This window comes from Ursus maritimus, unplaced genomic scaffold (assembly GCF_017311325.1).
Source record: "Ursus maritimus isolate PB19 unplaced genomic scaffold, ASM1731132v1 scaffold_10, whole genome shotgun sequence".
NCBI lineage: Eukaryota > Metazoa > Chordata > Mammalia > Carnivora > Ursidae > Ursus > Ursus maritimus.
Window position 1 is genome coordinate 78,825,750 of NW_024423344.1, and position 25,610 is coordinate 78,851,359.

The following is a 25,610-nucleotide window of genomic DNA, read 5'->3' on the forward strand; positions in this document are numbered from 1 at the left end:
GACTGTCCTCGCAAAGCACCCACAGAGAGGGGGCTGGAAACAGCAGAGTCACGGGCTCACAGCCTGGAGCCCGAGGTCCGCGGTGAAGGTGCCGGCAGGTTGGTCCTGGGGCTGTGAGGGAGAAGCTGTCCCTCTCCCAGGTTCTGGAGGGTTCTGGCGATCTCTGGAGCTCCTTGGCTGGTAGACGTGTCCCCCGACTTCATGCGGCGTCTCCCTGTGTGTCCACGCCCAAGTATCTCCCTTCCATAAGGACCAGGAATATTGGCTTCGGGGCCACAGTAATGACCTCACGCAAACTTGGTCAGCTCTATAAAGACCTTGTCTCCAAAAAGTCACAGCCCAAGGCACTGGGGTTTGGGCTTGATGTGTGAATTTGAGGGGACACCATTCAGCCTGAAACAAGGCTTTAGACCTCACAGTTGATAACACACGTCCCGTGTTTGCCCCAGCAGTGTGACCTTCTCCTTTTCTTTTAAGAAGGGGGCTGTCTCTACAGAGCCTGGTGTCAGCAGCCACTTCTGTTCCCGTGTGATGTCCTCCCCGCCCGGACCGCGCCGTCAGCAGCAGGCACGTGAGGACCCTGCACTCAGCTGCACGTCTGCCCACGGCCCTTCTGTTCTCTTGCAGGCGTCCTTCCCAGCAAACCTCCAGCTCGTCCTGGTTCTGCGCCCAACGGGGTTTTTCCAAAGGACTCTCTCTGACCTTGCGTTCAAATTCAATAGAGATGACTTCAAGATGAAGGTGCCGGTAAGTATGTCCCGCGTCCGCTCTGCAGGCGGGACTACGTGGGTGTCACCGCTCTCTGGGCCCACGCTCGGTAATGGGTGTTCCCGGTTGGGGCCCACCCCCAGCACGGCGGGCGGACCGGCCGCGCAGACCGTCGGGATCTGCTGGTCCTCTCTCACGGTCCTTCCCTCCCTTCCGCTCCCTGGGGAGAGCACGTCCACGCTGTGCCTCAGACGGATCGCTGTGGGGGAATAGGCCTGTGGGAGAGCCACGAGTCCAGAACATTCTTACTGAACGAGGCTCAGGCTGAAAACAAGACAGTCCACAGGCAGAGCGCCATCATCAGCCTCCTAGTGAGGAATAGCCAGGCTCTGCTGCTGCCGGGACAAGACAGGGGCCAGGGAACGGGTCCAGTGTCCCCAGGCTTGCAGAGGGAACCGCCAGCGGGGTGGGTGGCCCCCGAGAGGGCACTCCCTGCCACCAGCTCCCGTCCTTGAGAACACAAGGCTGCATAAGGTCCCTTACACGGTGCCCCCAGGAAGCCTGTTTCCCGCAAAGCCTGCTGGAGTCTCGCCAGCTCCTCTGGGAGCTGCACGGGACAGGGGGCCGCCAGGCAGCGCACCCCCGCCCTGGGTGCATTTGTTCTCCAGGAAATCACTTGTTCTCTGCTGTGAAGAGGACCAGAACATACAGGGCCAGCCCCAGGCGCCTTGTAAGCTCCCGATAGTACCTACCAGATCACGTTTGCCAATCTGAGAGTCGGTGGGGGTGCTTGTCCGTGAGATCTGTACCTCTTCCTCCGTGTACAGGATGGCGGGCGCTCTGCGTGGTTGGGGCCACGAGGGAGGCGTCCCCAGCTCGTGGGCAAGTCGCACTCAGCAGCCCTAAACCACGGGCTTCGGGGTCTTGGGAAGACCGGTGCACTCACCCTTGGTAGCACCGGACGCCTTCATTTCTGACGGCCCGTTTCCTGGGGATGGGTAAGGACAGAACCACGGAGGCACCGCTGGACGCTAGTGTCCCAGCGTGAAAGCCACTGTGCCTGGCCTCCTCCAGCCTCATGACCCTCGCATGTCCAGCTTTTCCCTACGCGGGGCAAGTGAACCTTGCTAACAACAGGCTCGACACAGACGTGTCGGAGGCAACCAGACGGGGGCCTGTCCTAAGGACAGCGGCCTCCCCTGCAGATGGCACTATTGGGCCAAATCCATGAGTTCTCAAAAACGGGTTTCACAGGAATCATTGCTGGGTCTTTAGTTCACTGATCCATTTTAGATAACTCTTTAAAATCGTAGGAAACATCCTCTCAAGAATGCTGTTGTTAAAATGTGTTCATTTTGGCAAAGTGTCTGGTTTCGGTGCTGTGTGCTGACCTCGTGGTGGACAGAAAATGTTGAGAGAAACGGTCCCTACGCTTCTCTGTCGTGATGAAACACACGGGAAGCGCGTGCAGCGTTAGCCGAGACGCGGAGGTCACGAGGAAGGGGCAGGCTCTGCTCACGTGGGTGGAGAGACAGGGCTACCCGGAAGCACATGACAGTTCCATTGGAGGGACAGACAGTCCTCCCTGCCGCGACCGCTGCCCACCTCCAGGGGCGTTTCAGCCTCTTCTGCGTGAAGGTCGTGGCTCACGGGATCTCAGTGGCAGCGTGGACAGTTTGGGCTGCGTTATCCTCTGTGGTGGGGCTGTCCCGTGGGGGCGGGATTCAGCAGCACCCCCGCATTGTGACAATCAGAAATGTCTCCAGATGTTGTCAGGCGTCCCCTGGGGACAGAACCGCCCGGGCGAGAACCCGTGCTTTGAACTAATACGGCGTTCAATAGTACCCAAGATGCTGTGCGATGCCGTTTTGCCTAAACCTCTCAAGCGTCTGTCCAACAGCTTACAAAGCAAGGGCTGTATCTTTATCCAGAACTCATGGGCAGAATGTCCCAGAAAGGGCGAGAGACACAGACAAGTCCTGTGGGAAGAGCTTCCCGGGTCCCACGAAGGACACAGCCCTGACGGTCTGCTGGTGCCTGTGGTGACCCCACTGGGTTTCCGTGGGCGTAGGGATGAAACGATGTCCTTTCGGGTCCGAGTACAGCTCAGGTACCGCCAGAGGCTCCCCCCGCCATGGGGCCGAGCGCACCTGTGGGACACCCGGGGTCGGCTGTGTGCCCAGCTCTTGTCGGGACTCGGATGCCTGCCGTCGATGCTGAGATCCGTCATCACAGGCCCATTTCACACTGAGACACAGAGAGGTCAAGCAGCCCGGAAGTGGCAGAGCCAGGAGTTAAGCCCGGGTCCAAAGCCAGATGCCTCCTGTCCACGCTGCCGCCGTTAGTGCCTGGCGGGAGAGCATCGCTCTCTGTCTGCGGCGGTCTCTTCATGGGGGCGGCATCTTTCCTCCTCTAGGTCATAATGCTGAGCTCAGTACCGGAATTGCACGGTTACATCGACAAGTCCCAGCTGACGGAGGACCTGGGCGGGACCCTGGATTACTGCCACACCAGGTGGCTGTGTCACCGCACGGTGAGTCCCTCCGGCTGCTGCACGCAGGCTGGGCTGTGGGTCTCCCTCATTCTGACTTGATCCGCTGAATAGCTTTTGCATGACGGTGTTGCCTTTTCCAAAGACATGTTCCCAATAACCTCAGTTTTGTTCCCCAAGAATGAGGAGATGGTCTCAGTGGACCTCAGTCATCTGAAGAAACAACATGAGTAATAAGTTCGGGAGTGGTTTTCTCTGGGCTCAGAAACAGAACAGAAAGGAAAGCCCCTCGGGTGGGGGAGAGACAGAGCGCAGAATGACTCTGGCTGATGAGAACCCGTGTAGACAGTGCCCGGTACGTTTCTGGAGAGGTCGTGAGGCTCAGGGACCACCCGCCGATGCGGGCCCTGCCCCCTCCCCGGAGAGCCCGTGCGCTCCGCGCCAGATGCTGGCTCTCCAGGCGGCAGGAGGGCGCATGTGAGCACAGCCTGGTGATGGTGTTCTCCTTCTCCCCAAGGCGATCGAAAGTTTCGCCCTCATGGTTAAGCAGACGGCTCAGATGCTGCAGTCCTTCGGGACCGAGCTGGCCGAAACGGAGCTGCCCAACGACGTGCAGTCAACGAGCTCGGTGCTCTTCGCGCACACGGAGAAAAAGGACAAAGTGAAGGTACGTGTGGCTTCTGTGCAAGACGGGGAAGGGAAAGAGGCCCTGTGGGCATCGGGCAAGACCGACCTGAGCCATTTCAAAGGGGCATTTTGGTGCCTGTGAGCTGTTGAGCTCTCCAAGGAGAACTGAAACGTGCTTCTTAAAAGTGGCTCGTGGGGCGCCTGGGTGGCGCAGTCCGTTGAGCAGCTGCCTTCGGCTCAGATCATGATCCTGGGGTCCTGGGATCGAGTCCTGCATCAGAATCCCTGTTCAGCGGGGAGTCTGCTTCTCCCTCTCACTCTCCTCTGTGCTCTCTCGCTCTCAAAAACATAAATAGAATCTTTAAAAATATGTATTAAAAATGTGGCTCGTTGTCCGTCAGCCTGAGTGCTATGGGGTTTGAGAGCCGTCAGGCGCTAGCAGCCCCCCTCTGAGTGGTTCCTTCACTGTCCAGATGGCCGGGCTGCTCGCCAGGCGCTTCTGCTTTTTAGCACAAGCAAGGCAGGACGTCTGCCCACGGCTCCCAGACAGCAGGTGGGGGACAGTGGGCTGACCTGGGGGACTGCATCCGTAAGCCAGCCCCCCATCCTCAAGTCCCCACCAGCACCCCCGGGGAGCCTGTGCTGGGCGGGGTGTGGCTTTGGGTCAGGGCTGGCCCCACCCGCAGAAGCCCGCACACCCTTCGCTCCTGGCAGTGAGGATGCCACGGAAGCAGGCACATAGAGGTCTGGTTTCCTCCTAGTCTCTTACCTCCTCCCGCTGCCCCAAGTGACCCGTAGCCCTAGCTGTGCCCTGGCCACAGCCGGAGGAGTCTCCAGACGCCTGCTGTCCTCTGGCAGCTCTAAGGGAAACGTGGGAGTGAGCCCAGGGTGCCAGGCACTGCGCTGTCCCTGCAGGAGGACATGAGGTTGGCATTGGACGAGGGGAAGAGCATCTTGGAGAACATCAGGGAGCCTCTGGCCAAGAGTGGAGAGCAGAGCCTGAACCAGGACCAGCTGGATAACCAGACCACTGTGCAGAGGTGAGGGCCTGGGCCAGGGGCGGGAGCAGTAGGCCCTGGGCTGAGGACAGAGCAATGGGTGACCCAGGGGCCCCCATCACCTCATCCTAACGGGAAACGAGGGGACCACGCGTCCTTACCGCTGACACGCTTTTCTTCCAAACCCCAAAGAAAGCAGCTCTTCTGGAGAGGAAGCCGTCTCAGAGCGAAGGTTCTTTTCCGCAGGCATGGGGCATGTTTAAGGGAACTGGTGGCACCAGGGTCCTGCAGTTTTGTGGGGCCCTCACCCTTCCCCACCCACCGGTCTGTGCCCATCTGGCTTATGCCTTTGAGACCCAGGTCTGCTGTCCTTCAGTGGGCAGGGGACAATGTGCATGTCCTCCTTGGGCTCCGGCTGCCTGAGAGTCATGCAGACTGACCCCAGCGCCCCGGAACGCCCACAGCCCCACGCGTAGGCCAGGTCCTTGTTCGGGGAGGAGGCTCCCCCACAGGAACCCAGCAGCTGGACGGCCTGCTGGCGACACCCAGCCACCACAGGCTGACCCAGGCCCAGACCAGGCAGATTCTTAAACTCTGTCCCCCCTAGGCTGCGGTTGACTCACCGGGCAGGTGTTCTGTGCCCGGGATGGGTGGCGGCCCCAGAGGGATGCGGGCCCCATGCAGATGTGAAGTGAGGCATGGAGAAGGCTAGAGTTGACCCCAGTGTGATGCAGTAACACGTAAGGTGTCTGGCACGGCTCTGGCCTGGGAGCGGGGTCAGTGAATGGTGGCGGCTCACTGCACCCTTCCTCCCCGGACCGACGTTAGAAGTGAGAAGCCCAGACTGCTGACCTCTCAGCTTGTAACACGCTCAGCCCAGCCCTTCGCCGTGTGGCTCCTGGTGGACGCGGGCATGCCCCTGCAATCAGATGTGGGACAGCAGCCCCGGCAGGGAACGCCTCGCCATGCCTCGGAAAGGCCTCTCCTGCGGGCAGAGTTGGGCCTGCGAATCCTGCGTCTAGTGCCGGAGAGTGGTGGCGAGGGTGTAGACAGGAGGCCACTGGAGACGGAGCCCACGCCCCGTGTCGCACACCCACTCCGAGCCTGTCCCGTTCGTAGGCTCCTGGCCCAGCTGAATGAGACCGAGGCCGCCTTCGATGAGTTCTGGGCCAAGCACCAGCAGAAACTCCAGCAGTGTCTGCAGCTCCGGCATTTTGAGCAGAACTTCCGTGAGGTGAGTGGCCAGAGCAGGGGTAGCTGGCGGTGGGCACCTGGCGCTCTAGCCGCAGGAAGCCGGAGAGGTGGCCCAGATCCACCCGCCGCTGCGGGCCAAGCTGCCCAGGTGACCGTGGCAGTCGGTGGTCTCTGTCCGCCACACGGAGCCGCACGGTGGGACCGGACCTTGAAGTGTGTGGCGGGTGAGCCATTGCCACAGCAGGTTCCGCTCTCTGCCGCCGGCGTGCGTTCCTTGTGGGTGAGCCCAGGAGCTGCCTGCGTGCTCCCTCACCCAGCATGCACTTGTCCTGCGCCTGCTGTGTGCCTGGCACGGGGCCCTGGGAGCACAGACCTGAGAGCGACCGTCCGCTGGATGCCGCAGCACAGCGGTCGCGGAAGTGACGCTCGGCCGTGGTGGTGATCGTCTCGACGGGACTCCACGGAAGCCGTTGGTCACGTGTTTACGTGAGGGAGCACGCAGAGCCGTGCCCGTGCTCTCACCCTGCCACAGAACATTTCTCCTGGTCCCTCTGGTCAGGGGGGTGGGCGGATCTCAAATGCGCGAGAAATAAGTAACGACATGGACTCCAGCGCTAACGCTGTCGCGAGGCCGCGGGTAACGGCCTGGTGAGCAGAACCAAGCGTTCCGATCCCCCCAGAGTCCTGAGATGTCACCTTTCGGGAAATATGGGATTGGTTCAGTAGCACTCACTGAGCACGTGCGGGAGCTCGGGGGCGCACGGGGAACCAGCCTCCCTGGTTGGGACCAGAGAGATAACCGTAGCCCACCAGTGGGAACAGCACCGTGGGAGCACATGCAGAAAGAACTTCGTCTCCTCCTTCGGGGAGCGGAGGCAGGCTCGCCAAACGACAGACAGACTGACGGATAGGTGTAGATTTGCGAGCAGCTGTGAAATAACGAGCCAGACCTCACGTACCCTCCAGCCGGCTTCCCCCAGAGCCACGTCTCCCAAACCACGCTCCGGATCTCAGTGCAGACACTGATGCTGACGCGGTTAGCACACGGAACATCCCGCCCCAACACAGACCTGGGTTTCCTTCTTGTAGACACGCCTCCCTCCCACCCCACCCACCCCTGCCCTCCTGAACCCACGTCCACTCCTACTCTACCCTCTCCTGGACCCCTGGCAACCACTGATCTGCTGTTTCCACATGCTGTCATTTCAAGAATGTTCTAGAAATGCGGTCATACATAGGTAGCCTTCTGGGCCTGGCTGTCTTCATGCGGCAGAATCGACGAGGGTGTTGAAAGTCCACTCTTGTTACTGCTGAGTCCTGGGGTGCAGGGAAGCCACGGTGTCACCCTTCACCTGTTGAAGGACATCTGGGCTGTTTCCAGGATTTTACTACCATAAAAATCTGTTATAAACACTCACGTACGGCTTTTTGTGTGAACGTAGTTGTCGTTTCTCTGAGGTAAGGGCTCCGGAGTGCGGGTGTGGGTCGTGGTTGCTGCATATTATCTTTCTGAGAAGCTGCTGGCCTGTTCCCGCCGCACCTGCACCTCCGTGCCCAGCGGCACGCGTGAGGCTTGGCGGCGTTATCTCTACCGTCCCGCCCGCAGCTGGTGACACGGAGCAGCCCTCCCGGCTCACCGGTCATCAGTTTATCCTCTTGGTGAAATGTCTCTACTCCCATTGTTGCCCATTTTCTGACCAGATAGTCTTGGTTTGGGTTTGGGTTTTTTACTGCTCGGATTTGGGTCCTAGTCCTGGTCGGACGTGTGGCTGGAAAATCCCTTCTTCGGTCCGCCCCTCATCTCTTCATCCTCTGACAGGGCTTTCCACACGGCAAGGGCTCTCACTTTGATGAAGTCCGATTTATCAGGGTTTTTTTAAGGATCATACTTTTGGCATCCATCCAAAATCCTGGGTCCCAAGTATGTTCTCCTAGGCTTTTCTTCCTAAAAGTTTTATAGTTCTACATTGAAGTGAGTTAACTCTCGGCTACGGTGAGGATCAGGTCACGGTTCAGTTTTAGTCCCTGGGTTTCCAGGGGCTCTCGCAGCATTTGTCAAAAACGCTATCTGTTCTCCATTGGACTGGTTTTCCCCTTTTGTCAAAAATCGGTGGGCATATCCGTCTGGGTCTGCTCCCGGGTCTGCATCCCATCCGTCTGTCCGTCTGTCGACACCAGTCTTCTGGTTCTGGCTGTGCACTAAGTCTTGAAATCAGGTGGACCGTTCCTCGCACCGCCTCCCTCTCCCCAAATCGTTTTAGGTCCTCCAGTTCCTTTGCCTTTCCACATACATTTTAAAACAATTTATCCAGATCTGCAACGTTTTCCCAGGGTTTCGATAGGAAGTGTAGTGAATCTGTATTTGGGGAGAGTCAACGTCTTTCCTGCGTTGGGTCTTGCAATCAAGGAACACAAGGTTCAGCAGTTTTCCGCAAGCCAGTCTGGTGTGTGTTCTGTCTGATTCATACTCGAGTATCTCATCTTTAAGCAGGTGTCGAGGGTGTTAACTTTGGCGTTCAGGCATTGCTATGCGTACAAATACAACGGATTTCTGTATGTTTATCTAGTCTCCTGGAGCCTTGCTGAGCTCACTTATTCTGTGAGTTGTGTTGTAGAGATTTGGGGGTTTTCTACGTAGAAGATTACGTCATGTGTAAGCAGGGACAGCTTGATTCTTCCCTCGTCCATCTGTAAGATTTTGGTTGTTTGTATTCTTGTTTCCGTGTGTGTGTGTTATGTTGCTGTCTTGCACTGGCTAACAGTAGTGAGAGTGGACGTCCTTGCCTTGTTCCCAGTCTTAGAAGGCAAGCGTTGTTCTCACCAGCCTGACAGCTGTCCTGTAGGCGGTATGACTTCTGAGTCTGTGTCCCTCTGCCCGTTTCCTGAGAAGCACCTGGCTCCTCTCCGCACCCGCCCATCCTGCTTTGGGCAGTACCTCCATACCCGACACGGGCCCGGGCCTCCTGCCCCTCCTGTGTTCCAGGTCAAAGGCTCCTTAGATGCAGCGGCCCATAAGATAGCAACCTTCACGGACGTGGGCAACAGCCTGGCGCACGCAGAGCACCTCCTGAAGGACCTCGCCAGCTTTGAGGAGAAGTCGAGCGTGAGGACTGGGATGTGGGCTGGTGCGGGCAGGGGACGGTCTGGGGGTGGTGCTCACGGCACCACCAGGGTCACTTGAGAAGGCACGGGAAGAGGGCTCTCTCGCCATCAGGTGGGGGACGTCCACGAGTGGGGGATGGCAGCACGCCCCATCCACTGCCCCCTCCCACTCTTACCCTCACCCCCACGGGTCCCTCCCAGAAAGTCGCACGCGGCTTGCTTTCACAAACACAAGCTGAGCTGTGTGTCTGGGCGGCTGTCTCCCCAGGCCTCCGTAGAGAGGGCCCGCGCCCTGTCCCTGGAGGGCGAGAAGCTCATCGACAGCAAGCATTATGCCGTGGACTCCATCCGCCCCAAGTGCCACGAGCTCCAACACCTCTGTGACCAGTTTGCAGCCGAGGTGGAGAGGCGGCGGGGGCTACTGGGCAAGTCCCTGGAGCTGCACAGCCTCCTGGAAGCAGTAAGCCCCCCGCCCACGCCCTCCTGCTCCCGGGTGGCCCACTCCTTCCCCGTGGACCGCAGCCCCGGGCTGGAAGCTGGCCCCACGCGCCCCACGCGCTGCTGTCTGTGGGCCTTTCTCAAGCCCCAGCCAGTCACGGCTGCCCGTTTTCTAGAATTCCCTTGCCACAACTGACAGTCTTTCCAAGGCCCAAAGCCAGCCAGCGGTAAATTCCCTGCACTTTCTCTGTGTGAACGAGTCCCATCCGGGCCATGTGTGTGGCTTTGGGGTGCGCTGCAGAAGTTCCCAGAAGCGTGGCACGCCGTGGGTGGGATGGCTGGAGGGCCCGGGCACAGCATGCCTCCCAGACACGCCAAGACACCACCGCTGACGGTGCCCTCCTCTCCCTCTGCAACGCTTGGCGCCTCCAGTCCATGAAGTGGTGTGACGAGGGGATCTACCTGCTGGCCTCGCAGCCTGTGGACAAGTGCCAGTCCCAGGACGGCGCGGAGGCGGCCCTGCAGGAAATCGAGAAATTCCTGGAGACTGGTGCAGAAAATAAGATCCAGGAGCTCAGTAAAATTTACCAGGACTACGAGCCCATCCTCACCAAAGACCTGAGGGTACGTGGAGCCGGGCCTGTGCGGACGGCGGGGAGTCACTCCGGGGCGCACGGAAGAATCCCGGCGTGAGCTCTGAGAGCGTCCTGGGCAGTCGGGGGCTCAGCTCCCCCTCCTGCAGCGTCTCCCTCACAGGGTCCTTCCCCACGAGGAGCGTGTTCTTGACGGAACAGCCACTGCTGGGGGCCCTGCTTCCTGTGAGCCCTGCTGTGTCTGACACGGACCCCGGGGCCCCACTCCTGCCCAGCCAGCTGTCCGCACCCTTCCTCCAGGGGCCCGCAGACCCGTGGTGGCCTCGTGTCCCTCCCTTCCAGCTGACTCTCCTCCCAGCTTCAAGTCCCCTATTCCACAGGAGCCCCACCTCTCCCGTCCGCAGCCAGGGTGCGCGTGCAGGATTGCTGTGCGGCAGCCGTGGCACGGTGTCCCAAGTTCATGGGAGGGCATGCTGCTTAAATTGGTGGAATCTCTTACTGATGAGTCCGTACACCATGTCCCCTCAGGAGCACGTGCAGAAGGTCTTCCAGAAGCAAGAGGGAATGGAGGAAATGTTCCACCGCAGACAGGCAAGCCTGAAGAAGCTGGCGGCCAAGCAGACGCGGCCCGTGCAGCCCGTAGCACCCCGGCCAGAGGCGCTCACAAAATCGCCCTGCCCCTCCCCAGGTGTGTGCCGTCACCATCCTTCCAGGCCACTGTCGGCCCTTGTAAATAAAGTTTTATCAGCACGCGGCCGGTGTGTGCCGTCCACTGGCCATCAAGGGGCTCTTCCCTGACTCCAGTCTCTGCCCCAGCCAATCTGTCCTCAGTGCTGTTGCCTAAACAGTTCTCCGACTGCAGCCTAAAGCCCCCGGCGGCCCTGGCCTGTCGTGGTCTCCTCCTCGGAGGCCGAGCGCGTGGCCACGCCATTCCCTAGAGCCCCTTCTGGGGAGGCGTCCGCCTGCCGTCTGTGTCAGGGCTTTGGCGAATGTGCCATAAGCTGGTGAGACCCTGGAGAGCTGGCTCCCACCCGCCACCTTCACAGCACGCGGCATCCGTCAGAGGAGACCTTACCCCCAGCCCAGTGGCCTCTGGGCCCCGTGTGTGCACTGACCCGCCTAGCCCGGGCTCCATCTTCCTACTGCCCTGTCTCCCACCCGCCCTCCTCTGCTCCTCGTTTCCTCGGCTTTCCTTCCCCTCCTGGGGGTGCGGGGCTCACTCCGGTTCCTGCAACAGTCCCAGGCCTCCCAGCTCCCAGGTGCGGTCTGTCCCCTCCAGGCATGAGATACGAAGCCACGCCTTCCTTCTTCATTTCTTCCCAAACCAGGCAGCCGGAGAGGCTCTGAGAACAGTTCTGAGAGCAGCGCACTCCGGAGAGGGCCCTACAGGAGGGCCAAGGTGAGGCTGCCATCCAGGCCACCCTGCCACGGCTGCTCCCCTCACGGTCCAGCCCCGCCTGGCTCCCTCTGCCCCGCCCGTGCCGTGGGACCTCAGATCCCTCCCCAGCGGGGAGTGAGGTTGGGCTCCTTGAAGTCAGGACGTAGGGCTGCCCTTCTCACATTCAGCTTAATGCACCACGTGCTCTCCCCTCCCCAGAGTGAGATGAGCGAGGGCCGGCAGGGCCGGAGCAGCTCCGCGGGGGAGGAGGAGGAAAGCCTGGCCATCTTGAGGAGGTGAGTGGCTCTGGTCCAGACATGGCAAGCGCACCCCTCAGAGCTCAGCCTTTGGCCACGGGGAGTCCGCACATCAACAGGCCCGGATCCGTCCGCGTCCGCTGCACGCGGGTGTCACGGAGTGCACACTCGGCGTGCTCCACGCGGCGTGAGGATGTGCAGTGCGTCCGTCCCTGTGGCACATCCACGTCCAGAGCCAAGAAAATCTGGTTTTCTCTAGAAAAGCCTTTTGTCCCTGGATCCTCAGGCAGGATTTTGGTGATTTGAAATGGCTTGTGTCCCCCCGCTCAAGCCCCAGGTGATGAGACCGTGGGATTCACTGGAGACTGCCGTGTAGCAGTGCCCACCGCCCCTGACCGGCCCCCTGGCTCCTCTGTGCGCCACGCCCGCGGGCTGGTGCCGCTTCCCTTTCTCGACCCCTCCTCTTCCCACACCCACCCCGCGCCGGGGGTCTTCTGCCTGCGCCCCTTCTGGCTCTAACGCATCTCTGCTCACAGGCATGTGATGAATGAGCTCTTGGACACGGAGCGCGTCTACGTGGAGGAGCTGCTGTGTGTCCTGGAGGTGAGTCTCTGCCGGGGGGCGGCGCCCCTTTGAGCCTATTTGCCAGCTCACCTCACACACAAAGAGAGAGGAGGGTGGCAACTTTACTCAGACGGCCGCAAGCTGGCAACAACTCACGTGTCCCTCAGTGGGACCGGGGACAAGGAGACGCAGCTGCATCTGCTCCGGAACCTGCTCCCAGTAGTGAGGAACAGAGCATGGCTGACCCTGGAGCGTGGCTGACCCCCGGAGCGTGGCTGACCCGGGAGCGTGGCTGACCCTGGAGCGTGGCTGATCCCAGGAGCGTGGCTGGCCCCAGAGCGTGGCTGACCCCGGGAGCGTGGCTGACCCCCGGAGCGTGGCTGACCCCGGGAGCGTGGCTGACCCGGGAGTGTGGCTGACTCGGGAGCGTGGCTGACCCGGGAGAGTGGCAAGAGCAGGAGGAGTCAAACAGGACTGTGTGTGATTCCCGTAAAGGAATAGCTGAGCCGCCTGGTCTGGGTGGAGGAGCAGAGTGGAGGACTTGGGGGCTGTTCAGGAAGGTAGGGGGCCTGTGGGGACTGGAATGTTCTGGATCTTGGTCTGGGTGGTGGTTACAGGAGTGTAGACATTTAAATGAGTCTTCAAGGAGCACGCATAAGATTTCTCTCCTTCATAACAATTAAATGAGTTTTAAGAGGTTGAAAGGCAAAGGATGGAACCCCCACAACCCGTGAAAGACGCGCTGTCTTGGTTCACTCACGTTCTGTGGTGCTCGTTGTCAGCGCTGTCATCTCAGAAATGGCCGGTGAATAGATAAGGGGGATTCACTCTCTAAACCCCGAGTGGCGTCACCTACCTGCTCGCAGCCCACAGCACCCGTCCCAGAGCCCGGCGTCCCTCCCAACCTCCCCCCTCCTCTGCAGGGCTACGCAGCGGAGCTGGATAACCCGCTCATGGCGCACCTCGTGTCACCAGGCCTCCAAAACAAGAAGGACGTTTTGTTTGGAAACATGGAAGAGATTTACCACTTTCATAACAGGTCAGGCCCTCCTCTGACCACACCTGTGCGGTGGGGTCTGCCTCCGAGAGCACCGCCCACAGGGAGCTGGACCACGCACAGGCCCTGGGCTGCGGCCTGCGGGTGGACAGCATATCTTCCTTCTCCCAGGGGACAGGCTCTCAGGGGCTGCCGCGGAGCAGTGGGCTCAGGTGGGAGGCGCCCGCCGGGCCATTACAGGTGGCCCATCCCCCCACCGGGAAGCACTGGGGCTTTGAGGACATAGGAGCGGCCCCCACTTCTGCCCGGCTGGCAGCGGCTGGCCCCGCTCAGTGTGTACATTTGGCCCTTTGGGGTGGCAGCAAAGCCACAGCTCTCAGCAAGGCCCGTTTTGTTCCCAAGCTCGTCCTTGAAAAGGAGGCAACGGCAGACCGTCCTGCCCTGCCTCTCCTCCCCTCGCAAAGGCGTCTGCGGCTGCCATGGCTTTGGGGGAAGTAGGAACAGTGCTCCTGCAGCCTCCCACCCTTGGGTCCTCGTTGTGGGGAAGGACGTGAGGAGGTGATGCGGGATGCACGGGGGGGCAGTCGGACAGACAGCACGCACCCGTGTGTCCTGAGAAAGCCTCTTCTGGGCTTGTGGGGGCGATTGGGACTTCTGTCTGACCACATGCTCTCAGCCTTGGTCACTAGCCTCTGTCACCCACTCGCTTATAGACGAGGCACCAGTCTGCCACCAGAGCCCCCGATCCCTCCCTCTCCACGGAGGGGGCACGGATCCGGTGGCCCGGTCCCTCAGCGTCCTCGGCTCGGGCCAGGCCTCGGTGCTGGGCCGCTGGCGGCTCAAAGCTACAGTACTTGTGAACTGACCCCGGGGAGCGCTCCCTGGAGGCGGGGTTGAGCCCAGGCGCCACAGTGCGCACACAGCATGGGCAGAGCTCACCGGGTGTGGGCGGGGCTCTCACAGTGGGACCTGCCTCCTCGTCCCTGTCCTAACTTCTTTTTTTTTTTTTTAATGTTTTTTTATTATATTATGTTAGTCACCATACAGTACATCCCCGGTTTCCGATGTAAAGTTCGATGATTCATTAGTTGCGTATAACACCCAGTGCACCATGCAATACGTGCCCTTCTTACTACCCATCACCGGTCTATCCCATTCCCCCACCCCCTCCCCTCTGAAGCCCTCAGTTTGTTTCCCAGAGTCCATAGTCTCTCATGCTTCATTCCCCCTTCTGATTACCCCCCCTTTCTTTATCCCTTTCTTTCCCTACCGATCATCCTAGTTCTTATGTTCCGTAGATGAGAGAAACGATATGATAGTTGTCTTTCTCTGCTTGACTTATGTCCTAACTTCTGTGGGAACACCAGCGACCTGAAGCGACCCGTGGAGGGGCCAGGTCTGCTCCAACCCGAGTTTGCTGCAGCAGGGCCCCCAAGAGTGCCTGGCCTGGGCTGCAGGGCCCTGCTCACAGTGTCCTGACCGTCCAGAGTTAGAAATAAACGTGACCTGGGAAATCATGTCTATTCACATGTGACTGGTGTTTCCTCCGGGTTGCTCTTCATGTGACCTAAGGCGAACTTGCTCTGTCTAGAATATTCCTGAGGGAGCTGGAAGACTACACAGACTGCCCAGAGCTGGTTGGAAGGTGTTTCCTGGAACGGGTATGTGTTTTCTCAACGTGCGCTTTGCCGTGCCTTCCTTGTTAAAATTACTGCATAAAACAATCATGACGTGACACCGTATCACGGTCTCCTTCTAACCCACTGAAATCACAAAGTGCGTGCTCCTGGTCTGCCTGACTCCGTTTTATCTAAAGCCCCATCACTGGTTCAGAAGAGCCAGACTTAGAAAGCATCTGTCTTGATTGCACACGTCAGACCTTGCAGCTGAACTTAGCCGAACTTCCTCGAGCTGCTGCCTCCGTCTGGCCTTGCCCCGATCACCAGCCCTCCCGCACGAGGGGGCCTGGGTCGGGTCGCCTCCCTTTCCTCCTTGACACGGCTGACATCCAGCTCCTTCCGGGGCTGGGAGAAGCGGTGGGAGCAGGACGGGGCGCTCCTCTCAGGCCCATCTCCATGCGCTGCGAGCTGACCCACATGGAAACTGTAGCTGAGCTGAAGTCATTTTCACAATGTAATAGATGGCGGTCAAGACACGTCAGCATGACTTGGGGTCGAGAGTCAGAAGGAAGGAGGAGGAGCCGTATCTCTGCTCCGACTCCGTCTGGTTGCTGGTGATGCTTCTCGGTGCTGTTTGAGAGCTGGGGGGAGGAGTCATGCTGGAGATCAGTGGTTCTCAAAGCGGGTGCCCTGGCCGGCAGCATTAGCGTCCTGGGATCTTACTGGAAATGCAGGTTCTCAGGTCCCAGCCCACACCTGCCGAATCAGAACCTCCAGTGGCATTCTGTGTTTTAACAAACCTTCGGGCAGCTCCGTGCACACGCACGTTTGAGCACCCAGCTCTTTCTTGAGAAAGTTAGCACTGATTTTAGTCCGTTATTCTCATGGCAAAAGGCCAGCGGTGTGGTGCTGGTCTGTGTAAAGGAGGGGACTGAGGAAGCCCCAGAGTGAAGCCTGTGGGTTTGTTACGCGGCGTGGGAGATGGAGGAGAGGAATGGGCTGCGCCCCTGACGCACTCTGTCCCCGGGGCAGATGGAGGAGTTCCAGATCTACGAGAAGTACTGTCAGAACAAGCCGCGCTCCGAGAGCCTGTGGAGACAGTGCTCCGACTGCCCCTTCTTCCAGGTGTGTTTGGGGGCCTCCTGAGGAACGCGCGGTCTCCCTCCCAGTGCACTCGCACACAGGGACTGTGAGGCGGTCTCAGTGGGCGTTCTGGCCTTGCAGGAGTGCCAGAGAAAGCTGGACCACAAGCTGAGCCTGGACTCCTACCTGCTCAAGCCGGTGCAGAGAATCACCAAGTACCAGCTGCTGCTCAAGGTGGGCTGCCCGCCCGGCCGGCCGGCCCCCCAGCCCCCCGCCCCGCTGCCAGCCCCCCCCCGCCGCCACGCCCTCCCGGCCTTGCACCCCCCGCCCCCACTGTGCCCGTCCCACCCCGCCTGCCCCCCACCCCTGCTCCCGCCACCATGCCCGCCAGGCCGCCAGCCCCTCTGTGCCGCTGCCATGCCCACCTGGCCCCCCCCCAGCCCCCACCATGCCCTCCCAGCCTCGCACCCTCCCCAGCCCACCGCTGTGGCCGCCCCCAAACACCACCGTACCAGCGCCACCTTCCCCCTCTGAGGGGGCCCTGGCTCGTCGCAGACCTTTGTGGAGCGCCTACTGTGGGCCGGCCATTGTCGGGGGGCCGCGGACACAGACGCAAACAGTCGGGCAGACCCTGCCCCGTGGAGCACATGCTCCAGGGGTCTCCACACACACACCCTGGGCTGTGCGCCCACACGCGGTCCTCCCTGCAAGGCCGCCTGTGTCCAGCCTCCTTTTCGGTCCCGAGTGAGCGAGCCAGTGGACACACGGATGCCCTTAGCTGTCATGGGTTTGGAGGTGTCGGGTTCAAAAGGAAAGAGTGACGGGTCTAGGAGTGGGAAGATGTGAGCCACAGGAGGGGCACTCGCACTGGGGAAGCCTGACCGAGTGTCCGGCTCGGGGGGCATCCCTGTCCGCAGCACCTGGCAGGACCGCTGGGACAGGCAGGGTATGGGGGGTGGCTTTCTGAGCTGCCATGAGGCCCGCACGCTGGGCCGAGCACACAGGAAGCCATGCTACGTGTCCTGAGGGTCCACGAAGGCACCCAGGGCCGGAGCGGAGGGTCCCGTGTCCCGCGGGTGTGTGAACGCATCCTCGTCCCCAGGAGATGCTGAAATACAGCAAGAGCTGCGAGGGGGCCGAGGACCTGCAGGAGGCTCTGAGCTCCATCCTGGGCATCCTCAAGGCTGTGAACGACTCCATGCACCTGATCGCCATCACCGGCTATGACGTAAGGGCCTCCCCGTCCCCCTGCGGAGCCTGGTGATGATCCTCCTGCCGTCAGTGCAGAGCTGTGCCCGGGAGTGTCCATGTGCATGCGCGTCCCTGCAGTCTGGCGGGAACCCGGGTCTGGCTGGCGTCTGGGGCAGGCCCGGGGCAAACGGACCCCCAGCTCGGAGCGAGCCGCAGACGGCAGAGCACCAGGGAGCCTTCACCCTCCAAGCTGCACGTTGGCCCAGAAGCCCCGAGGGTGGCGGTACTAGGGCTGATCTGTGTTTGCCGCCGCTGGTGGGCTGGGGACAGGGGACCAGCGGGCGTGAAGGTCAGACTCTGCCTTTTCTCGTGCACCTGAATTAGGTCAGCTCACTCACTTTGTTGCCTCTCTGTAGGTCCATTCACACTCACCCTGTGTTTTTGAATTTAATAGGTTTTATTTTTAGAGCAGTGTTAGACTTGGAGCAGAACGGGGGAAGGCACGAGGACCTCCCACACGCCCCTGCACCCCCATGCACCCCCAGGTCCCCACACCCAGCAGGTGGTACCTTATTCACAGGGGTGAGCCTCGGCTGGCCCATCCTCTCCACCCCGAGTCCAGAGTGTGCACCCGAGGGTTTGGCAGGTGTGCAATGAGTGCCCTGTATCCACCGGTACGGGGTCGGACAGAGGGGCTCCGCGCCTCAAAAGCCCCCGTGCCCCGCCTGTCACCCTCCCCCAACCCCCGGCCACCCCCAACCCCTTTCCTGCCTCCACAGTTCTGCCTTTGCCCACACGTTAGGTAGCGGGGGTCCTGCAGGACGCAGCCCTCTGAGGCGGGTTTCCTCTCCTCGGCGACATGCACATAAGGCCCCACGTTCGTTCTGGGCTTAGGGGAACCTGAGTGACCTGGGGAAGCTGCTGATGCAGGGCTCCTTCAGCGTCTGGACGGACCACAAGAAGGGCCACACCAAGGTGAAGGACCTGGCCAGGTTCAAGCCCATGCAGAGGCACCTCTTCCTGCACGAGAAGGCCGTGCTCTTCTGCAAGAAAAGGGAGGAGAACGGGGAGGGGTACGAGAAGGCCCCTTCCTACAGCTACAAGCAGTCCCTGAACGTGAGTGAGGCTCCTTCCCCACAGCTGCTGACCCTACGGGGGGAGAGGGCCACCAGTCGAGGTTCTAGCAGCTGCGGCCACGCCGCACACCACTCATATCTTCAGGTGTGGGAGTCTGGGACCCCTGGCATCCTCAGCCCCCACCCCAAAACCGCTTCCAGCATTTTGACAATGCACCGACCCCTTTGAAAGATGGGGGGGGGGGGCGTGCTTTCATCCCGCGCTTAGCAAACCTCTGTCTCCCTGCTTTGCGTGGTCAGATGGCAGCCGTCGGCATAACAGAGACCGTGAAGGGCGATGTGAGGAAGTTTGAGATCTGGTACAATGCCAGGGAGGAGGTATACATCGTACAGGTAGGGCCCCACTCTCTTCCGGGCCGGGCGTCGGGGACTCGTCGGGTCTCTCTAGCGAGGGCTGGCGTCTGGAAGCTTCTGTGGAGCTTAATCCGTGTAAGGGCACCGCCCTGAGCTGGACCCAGGAGGAAGTACAGGGAACCACAGTTAGGGTACACGAAGGGCAGGTCCAGGAACACAGGCTCTGGGGGCACAGCTAGCCTGGGCCATGTTACGCACATGACCAGTGTGTCCTTGTCCTCATGGCCCCCACCGTGCTGGTGAGGGCAGGGGGTGGTAGGGCTGTGAGTGAGCCCTGAGGACGTGACCCCCTGTCCCCGGGGCCCTGTGATGGGGTCGGCCAGCACACGGGACAGGCCTCTTCCGGTTGCCTCCACGCTCGGACATGCGATGGCCATGGTGCGCTGCCCCAGCACGCACACCAGCACGGCAGGCCCGCAGCAATGGCACCCGGCTCCGGCTCGGGCACCAGGCCGTGGGAGCTGCCGGGACGGCGGCTGGCACTCTGGCCTTCTGCAGGCCCCATCTCCAGAGCCCGGCTGTCACTGACCTCTGGCCGCACACGCTGTACTGAGGCAGGATGGCGGCCGGCTCGTCTCACGTCCTCAGAGTTTAGACTCTGCCTTCAGAATTTCAGACTCCCATCTTCCTTGTCATAAAAAGATGCCATGAGCCACTTCCCAGAGAAACATGTTCTCAAAGGGCAGTTTGTGCCCCAGGGTTTCCACTGTGTCAGACGCCAGTGAGGGTGGGAAGGGGCAGGCCGGGCAGTCAGCCCACCGCCTGCGTTGTGCTGTGCCTGTGGGGCCGTCTCAAAGCAAGGGGACCGTCTGTCGCCGCCTCCTTTCTCTCGTTGTCCATTCCTAAGAAGTTCCGCAGAACCTTCCAGAGTAAGAGGTAAAGCGGTGTCTTTAGGGAACGTGTGTCCTCACCTCCTGGCATTCCTTCCCGGCCTCAGGCACCAACCCCTGAAATTAAAGCCGCGTGGGTGAATGAGATCCGCAAAGTGCTGACCAGCCAGCTGCAAGCCTGCAGAGGTAGGAGCCGCTGCGGCCACGAGCTACTCTTGGCTTTGGCTGTAGGCACATTTTTGCGCACGTCCAAAGCAACCTCCACATTCTGAGGTCTGGGTGGTGCTGCCGCGTGGGGGGTAAAGTGGGTCAGCCGGCTCCGTGTGTCCCTTTCCGCAGAAGCCAGCCAGCACCGCGCGTTGGAGCAGTCCCAGAGCCTGCCTCTGCCCACGCCGTCCAGCACCAGGTGAGGGAAACGCGCCCGCGTCTCCAGTCTGGACGTGGGCAAGTGGGAGTGCGCACGCGCCCCCCACGTTCTCACGGCCGGTTACCCGAATGTCCTTACTGGGGGTTCGGGTCACTTTGGGTTTGCCTGAAGGCCCCGGGAGAGTCCTCTGGCGTTGCGTGCTGGGGGGTCCGTCCCCGCGGGCCGGCTTCAGGGACCCGTGTCTCTGGCCCCACCCCCTGGCAGAGGCCAGCTGTGGCCATCTCTGATTGTTTTCCGTCTGCGGGTTATTTCCTGTTACAGTCAGCACAGGACGTGCTGCTGGTGAAGGTGACAGCCGCCATGTTTCCGTGACGGTCACGCCTCAGGGACAGGGACCGTCGGGGGCCGAGGCGCAGAGCCACGCTGACACACCGGCCTCACGCTGGCTTCGTCGTACCTTCTCTGCCCTTAGCTTTCCTTTGTTACTGTATGCGTTCTCCGCGGCTCTGTTACTTTATTTCTCCTGTTTCTGCTGAAAGCCACATCTAGTCGTTGGTGGGACAGGATATGGTCTAAGCACATAATCCGCAGAGCGATAGTTTGGAAAGAGAGAGACTGCCCTCCCCAACTCAGAGAAACCACCACCACCTCCTACTCCACACCCAGCATGTGGCCCAGAAGTGCTTGAAGGACCCGTGGGACCCAGGGACGGCTCAGCCTCATGCGCAGGGAGGGCTTCCAAAACTAACAGGCAACATTCTACTTCTTTTTTTGGTATGTGTGACGTCATTAGTCCCTCAAAAGGGAACACGAGAAACATCAAGAAGTTGGAAGAAAGGAAGACTGACCCCCTGAGTCTGGAAGGATACGTGAGCTCCACGCCGTTGCCGAAGGCCCCTGAGAAGGGCAGAGGTGGGTGGCTGTGCCGGGATCTGTGTCACGGGTGTCAGAGCAGGTGTCCGGGACGCACAGACCGCTGCCTGCACAGCATGCTGGGACCTCACAGAGAAGCCCTCTTCCTCGCAGCCGGGGTGCCCCAGAGGACACCCCGAGTGACCTGACGTGTGTCTCCGAGCCCCGCGGGCGGCGGCCACCCCCACACCGTCCCTCTCTCTTCCTTTGTAGATGACACGGTCACTAGCTCTACCTCAGAAAGCTCCGCGCTTTCCAGAAAGCGCTTTACTCTGCAGGGCTTTGCTAACCTCAAAGGTCAGAAAGGTAAAAGGCACCCGCCTGCCATCCGTGCTGTGGACGTGTCCCTCACCGTGGTGGCGTGTTTGTCATCCATTCGTGTGGTGCTCATTCGTGTAGACGGCTGTGGCATCACCACGTGCAGCCGCCCAGCTCTCCCCACTGAACCGCGTGTCCTCCTGGCGCTGGCGTGTCCGTGGCACACACAGCCCACGTTCTGTCGGTGGGGCCTGTGGTTTAAAAAGGCGGAAGCTGGCTTTTCCAGCGAAGGCTTGTTCAGAAAATGGACTTGTCACTTGCTTTTCTTGGTGCAACTCCTCCCGCACCACCCTCCCCTTTCCTGCTCGGTCCTGTTCGTGCTCATGGGTGTCACCCTTCTGCACGGCACTCCAGTGCTGGTGTCGCCTTTCTCCAGGGCCGGTCGCTAGTGCACAGGGCGCAGAGAGACTCCCTTGCATGGGAATCTCCAAAAGCGGGACCGCCTTCCAGTGCGGCTTGGCGGTGAACCGCGTGGAGGGAAGTGCACGCAGGTAGCTCAGGGAGCCCGTGCTGAAGGTCCCGGAAGATCGTTACAAGACTCCCCACCTGCGACTAAAAGCCGGTTTTCACTGGTCCAGAAAATTGGACAGTTTTGTTTCAATTTATAAGATAGTGTTAAGTTGGCCTCAAACTTAAAAAAAAAAAAAAAAAGGAAGGGCACATTCTGGCGCTATAGACTTGGCTAATGAGCGCAGCAAGTATGCACCCTCTGTGTACTTTCGTGCAGAATTAAGAAAACGCACCGACGCGTGGCCCCTAGAACGAGGGTACCGTCTCACGTCCTCCTGCTCTCCGGGGCTCTCCTGTCACCTGCACAAGGGACCCCTCCGCTAGCTTCATTCTGTTCACAGGAAGCTGCTGTGTGCACCAGTGGAGATGAGCCCGTGGGTGTCTGTGTCCCATCCCAGCACGATCTCTGCTCCTCACGCTCCCTCCACGCCCTGCGTGCAGCTCCTCACGCTTTCTCCTGTTGTATTCTTGCCTCTTCCTCCTTCTGCAGCTTCTCCCACCAGCCCTGACAAAAGAGCTAAGCGACACGAAGTAAAGAGCGACCCAACGCCGTTTGGTTTACGAGGTAGAGTGGCCCCACCTTCTGAACGTAGCTGGCCTCCATCTACCCATCCGGTTAGGGACACTGCCTTGTCTTTTCTCGCCACCGAGGACACAAAACAAAATAGGTCTCTCCTAGCCAGGAGCAAATGCATTGTTTTCTCCAAAAGCATGGTGCTCTGGCGACAGACACCGTGATGACAGCACCCTTCTCAGCTGGACTCTGGCCGGGTCTGCCCAGAACCTACAGAACCCCTCAGGGGCCACCAGTTAGAGGCTGCCGATGCCTGGTCAGCATGCAGGTTGGGGTGGGCTGTTAGAGCTACTGTGCAGGCTGCGGGGCACCCCGTCCTCAGGCCCCTGAAGCGCCGGCCCCTCCCCTGCGTCACCGGTTGTCCCGAAGCTTTTTGGTGGGAGCACAGCTGTCAATGGGACCGTGCCGACCCCCCATCTCATGGGAGGATGACGGGCTGTACAGACAGGTGGAGCCAAGCTCCATACTGGACCTCAGGCTTCTAGCTTTTGCTCCTCATATCACAAGGGTAAAGCACACCCCCCCCCCCAAAATCCAAAGACCCTCCTTGGCCAAGGCTGAGGGTTTGAAGTTTGCAGGGAGGGATTCACAAAGTGAATTTTCCAACAATTGTGAAGGTTCCAAGGGGTGCGGGTGGCCTCACAACCCCCAGGACCACTCAGGGTCACCCAGCACCCTCGGCCTCGAGCACAAGGCTGTGCGCCCGGGACCCAGACGGCAGCTCTCCACCTGCCCCCCCATGACAGCTCGAGGCCAGCAGCTTCCCACGCCTTCACGTGGGCGGGCAGCGCCTGGAGGCCGCCGCTGGGGTCCCGGGGCCTGTGACAGGGGTCACTTCTCCGTTGACAGCCTTGTTTTCTACTTAAGGCCTTGAGCATGGCCCTGGCTGACTTCCTTTGTACAGGACGCTGGTGAAGGGGCTTGAGCCCCACTGTGGCCACTTGCCCGCGGTTCCTACCGCCTTTCAGCCAACTTGTGTCTCCACGCCTGGGTTTGGAAGATGAGGCGGCTTCGCAAGGTCACCACAGATGTGACCTGAGCCTGGTGCCTGGGGCCCCCGGCCAGTCCCCCTCCCGTCCGCTCCCCTCCTCCCCGTTGCCCACTGAATGGCAGACGACAGTGAGCCGCTGTCTCCTGGGCACTCTCGCAAGTGCTTCCTCGCTTGCCGCCTGAGAGGCTTCATCTGCCCTTCGTTTTGCTCAATGTCAATATCAGGGACTATTTTGTGGAGAACAGAGGGGAGCGTGTTCATGGCCACCTTGGTGTAATGTCCTACAAACGCCCTAACATCTGCGTAGATCAAGGGGTGCCGTCTGTCTGGGTTTGTAACACTTATGGTTCCAAACACGTGTCTCCTCGCCCCACGGTCGGTGCCTGAGGCGCGTTGGCCCTCGGTACCTTCCTGACGCCCTTGTCACGCGGTTTTAACGCGGGGATGCTGCTCGAGCCTGGTAAAGAAGCTTTCCCCAGGGAAGGGAGCACCACAGGCCCATGGCTGCTCTGCGCCTAGACACCCTCCTTTCTCTGCGGCATCTGTGGGCAGAGCGGTTGGAGTTTCCCATCACATGCGAGGTCTGTTGGCGGCGCTGCCGTCCGGCCCGTAGGAGTCTCCAGGCAGAACAGGGTGGTCTTTCTGTGCTCAGGGTTCTCAGACACATCTGCCTCTATGTTGCCAGGAGCCCCATGTCTGGCGGTGGGCTGCCATGGGGAGACCTCCTCAGACAGGCTGCCTGGTGCTGCGACCCCAAGACCCCCCACTGCCTGTGCCCCATCTGCCCTTTCCACACCACACACACCCCCAGACGAGCCAGGGCGCGCATGGCTGGGGGCTTGCAGCGGAAAACCCCGGTGCCCCATCCCTGCACAGGCGCCAGCCCACTGCCACTCGCCCTGGCCCAGCCCTGAGACAGCCGGCTCAGGGGCTCTCCAGACGCTGGGCCTGCTGGCGTGACAGGCCTCGTGCGGCTCCAGCACCTCTGCAGCTCTCACGCCTGGGCTCAGCCCTGCTGGCTGAGGGGAGCTCTAGGCCTCAGCTCCCTTCCTGTGACGATGAGACTCCCGGCGCCCATTTAGCACAAGTGTTTCATGGCCAACTTGAAACACCACAGGCCTCGGGGACAGGCCTGTCCAGCAGCTTGTGCCTATGCGGCCCCGCCTCACAGAGGGGAGCGAGCCCTTCGTTCTCGGGGAAAGCACGCTTCCCTCCAGGCCACAGCCGGTGAGCAGTCTTCCCTCCCAGAACCGCTGGCCTCCCGCCACAGTGCCGCCGACTCCAGGCGGTGCCCGTGGTCCTCAGGCCACAGGAGTGGCTCCCGCCTGTCTCTTTACTGCTGGTACTCACTGTTCAGAATCGGGAATCCATCATCTCCCGTCTCCCCTCAACTTGCTTGCATTCTCCCCAAAATTTCCTCCAGATGGGAAATACAGGTGTTATTCTTTAGGGCTGCCCTGCAGTGGAAACACTAGCGAGGGGCTATGGGCGCATTTTATAAAGTCCCCGGGAAGCTCTGTCCCCACACGTGCTGCCCAGCGCGCTCTGGCTGGAGCTCGCGCAGGCAGCGGCCTGGGCTGGAATCCCAGCCTCGCCGCGTGGCCGCAGAAGCTCAGAGGCAGGATTTGCGTCTGTATGCGGTGTCTGCGGGCCTGTGCTGTGAGGGTCACGGCGCCCTTACCTCACGGGCCGGACGGTGCCAGTACGGGGCCCGCGGGGCGTGGGCGGCTGCCATGAGGACGGGTTCCCCAGGAGGCCTGATGCGTGCTGCCGCTCCAGGGCGAACGGCAAACTCCTTCCCTCCGGTGGGGTTCGCTCCAGCGCGGGTGGGCACTGGCGTCTCCAGCTAGTGGTTATTCCGGGTCTCTGTGCTCCCGGGACCGCAGGCGGGGGTGTCGCGGCAGAGCCTGCAGGGTCACCTCCCTGAGGGGCTGGGGTCATTGCTTCGCCTGGGCTGGCCTGGCAACGGAAGTGGGTGCTCTGGGCCCTGTAGCCCCGTACTGTGCACAGCGGGGTCACGCGTGTCAGCAGGCATTCCGGAGGTCCGCTGTGTGTCCAGCTCCGGGGGAGGGGGCAGGCCCCTCCGGGCGGCACGTTACAGGGTCATGGGCATTGTGCAGACCACCTTCAGACAGGCTTGTGGTAGTGGGTGGTCCTCACTGGAGCCTGTTTCCTCTCAGGTTGGAGCAAAACGTCTCAGCCCTTGGAGGCCCCTGAGGACAACGACGGCTGGTCCAGTGCCGAAGAGCTGATTAATTCCTCGGACGCAGAGGAGGAAGGCAGAGTGGGCCCCAGGAAGCTGGTAACCTTGGGTCCCCTCGGGCCGTCAGTCCGGCACGGCTGGCCCCTGGGCGGGAGGGCTCCAGAGCGCGACCACG

The 25,610-nt window shown here is 60.8% G+C and overlaps 1 protein-coding gene across 1 annotated transcript in view; it reads left to right on the plus strand.

Moving 5' to 3' along the window:
* Positions 1–25,610, plus strand: part of MCF2L (MCF.2 cell line derived transforming sequence like) — a 140,944-nt gene that overhangs the window by 110,253 nt on the left and 5,081 nt on the right. Inside the window, exons 6-30 of the mRNA XM_040624767.1 lie at positions 628–747; positions 3,125–3,241; positions 3,717–3,866; positions 4,742–4,866; positions 5,944–6,058; positions 9,002–9,121; positions 9,389–9,580; positions 9,991–10,182; positions 10,680–10,839; positions 11,480–11,550; positions 11,749–11,825; positions 12,323–12,389; positions 13,274–13,389; positions 14,939–15,008; positions 15,999–16,091; positions 16,191–16,283; positions 17,152–17,277; positions 18,135–18,356; positions 18,617–18,709; positions 19,668–19,746; positions 19,900–19,966; positions 20,721–20,839; positions 21,053–21,145; positions 22,158–22,232; positions 25,413–25,534. Of these exons, the coding sequence (XP_040480701.1) occupies positions 628–747; positions 3,125–3,241; positions 3,717–3,866; positions 4,742–4,866; positions 5,944–6,058; positions 9,002–9,121; positions 9,389–9,580; positions 9,991–10,182; positions 10,680–10,839; positions 11,480–11,550; positions 11,749–11,825; positions 12,323–12,389; positions 13,274–13,389; positions 14,939–15,008; positions 15,999–16,091; positions 16,191–16,283; positions 17,152–17,277; positions 18,135–18,356; positions 18,617–18,709; positions 19,668–19,746; positions 19,900–19,966; positions 20,721–20,839; positions 21,053–21,145; positions 22,158–22,232; positions 25,413–25,534 (2,874 nt within the window). The remainder of the gene's footprint in view (positions 1–627; positions 748–3,124; positions 3,242–3,716; positions 3,867–4,741; positions 4,867–5,943; positions 6,059–9,001; positions 9,122–9,388; positions 9,581–9,990; positions 10,183–10,679; positions 10,840–11,479; positions 11,551–11,748; positions 11,826–12,322; positions 12,390–13,273; positions 13,390–14,938; positions 15,009–15,998; positions 16,092–16,190; positions 16,284–17,151; positions 17,278–18,134; positions 18,357–18,616; positions 18,710–19,667; positions 19,747–19,899; positions 19,967–20,720; positions 20,840–21,052; positions 21,146–22,157; positions 22,233–25,412; positions 25,535–25,610) is intronic.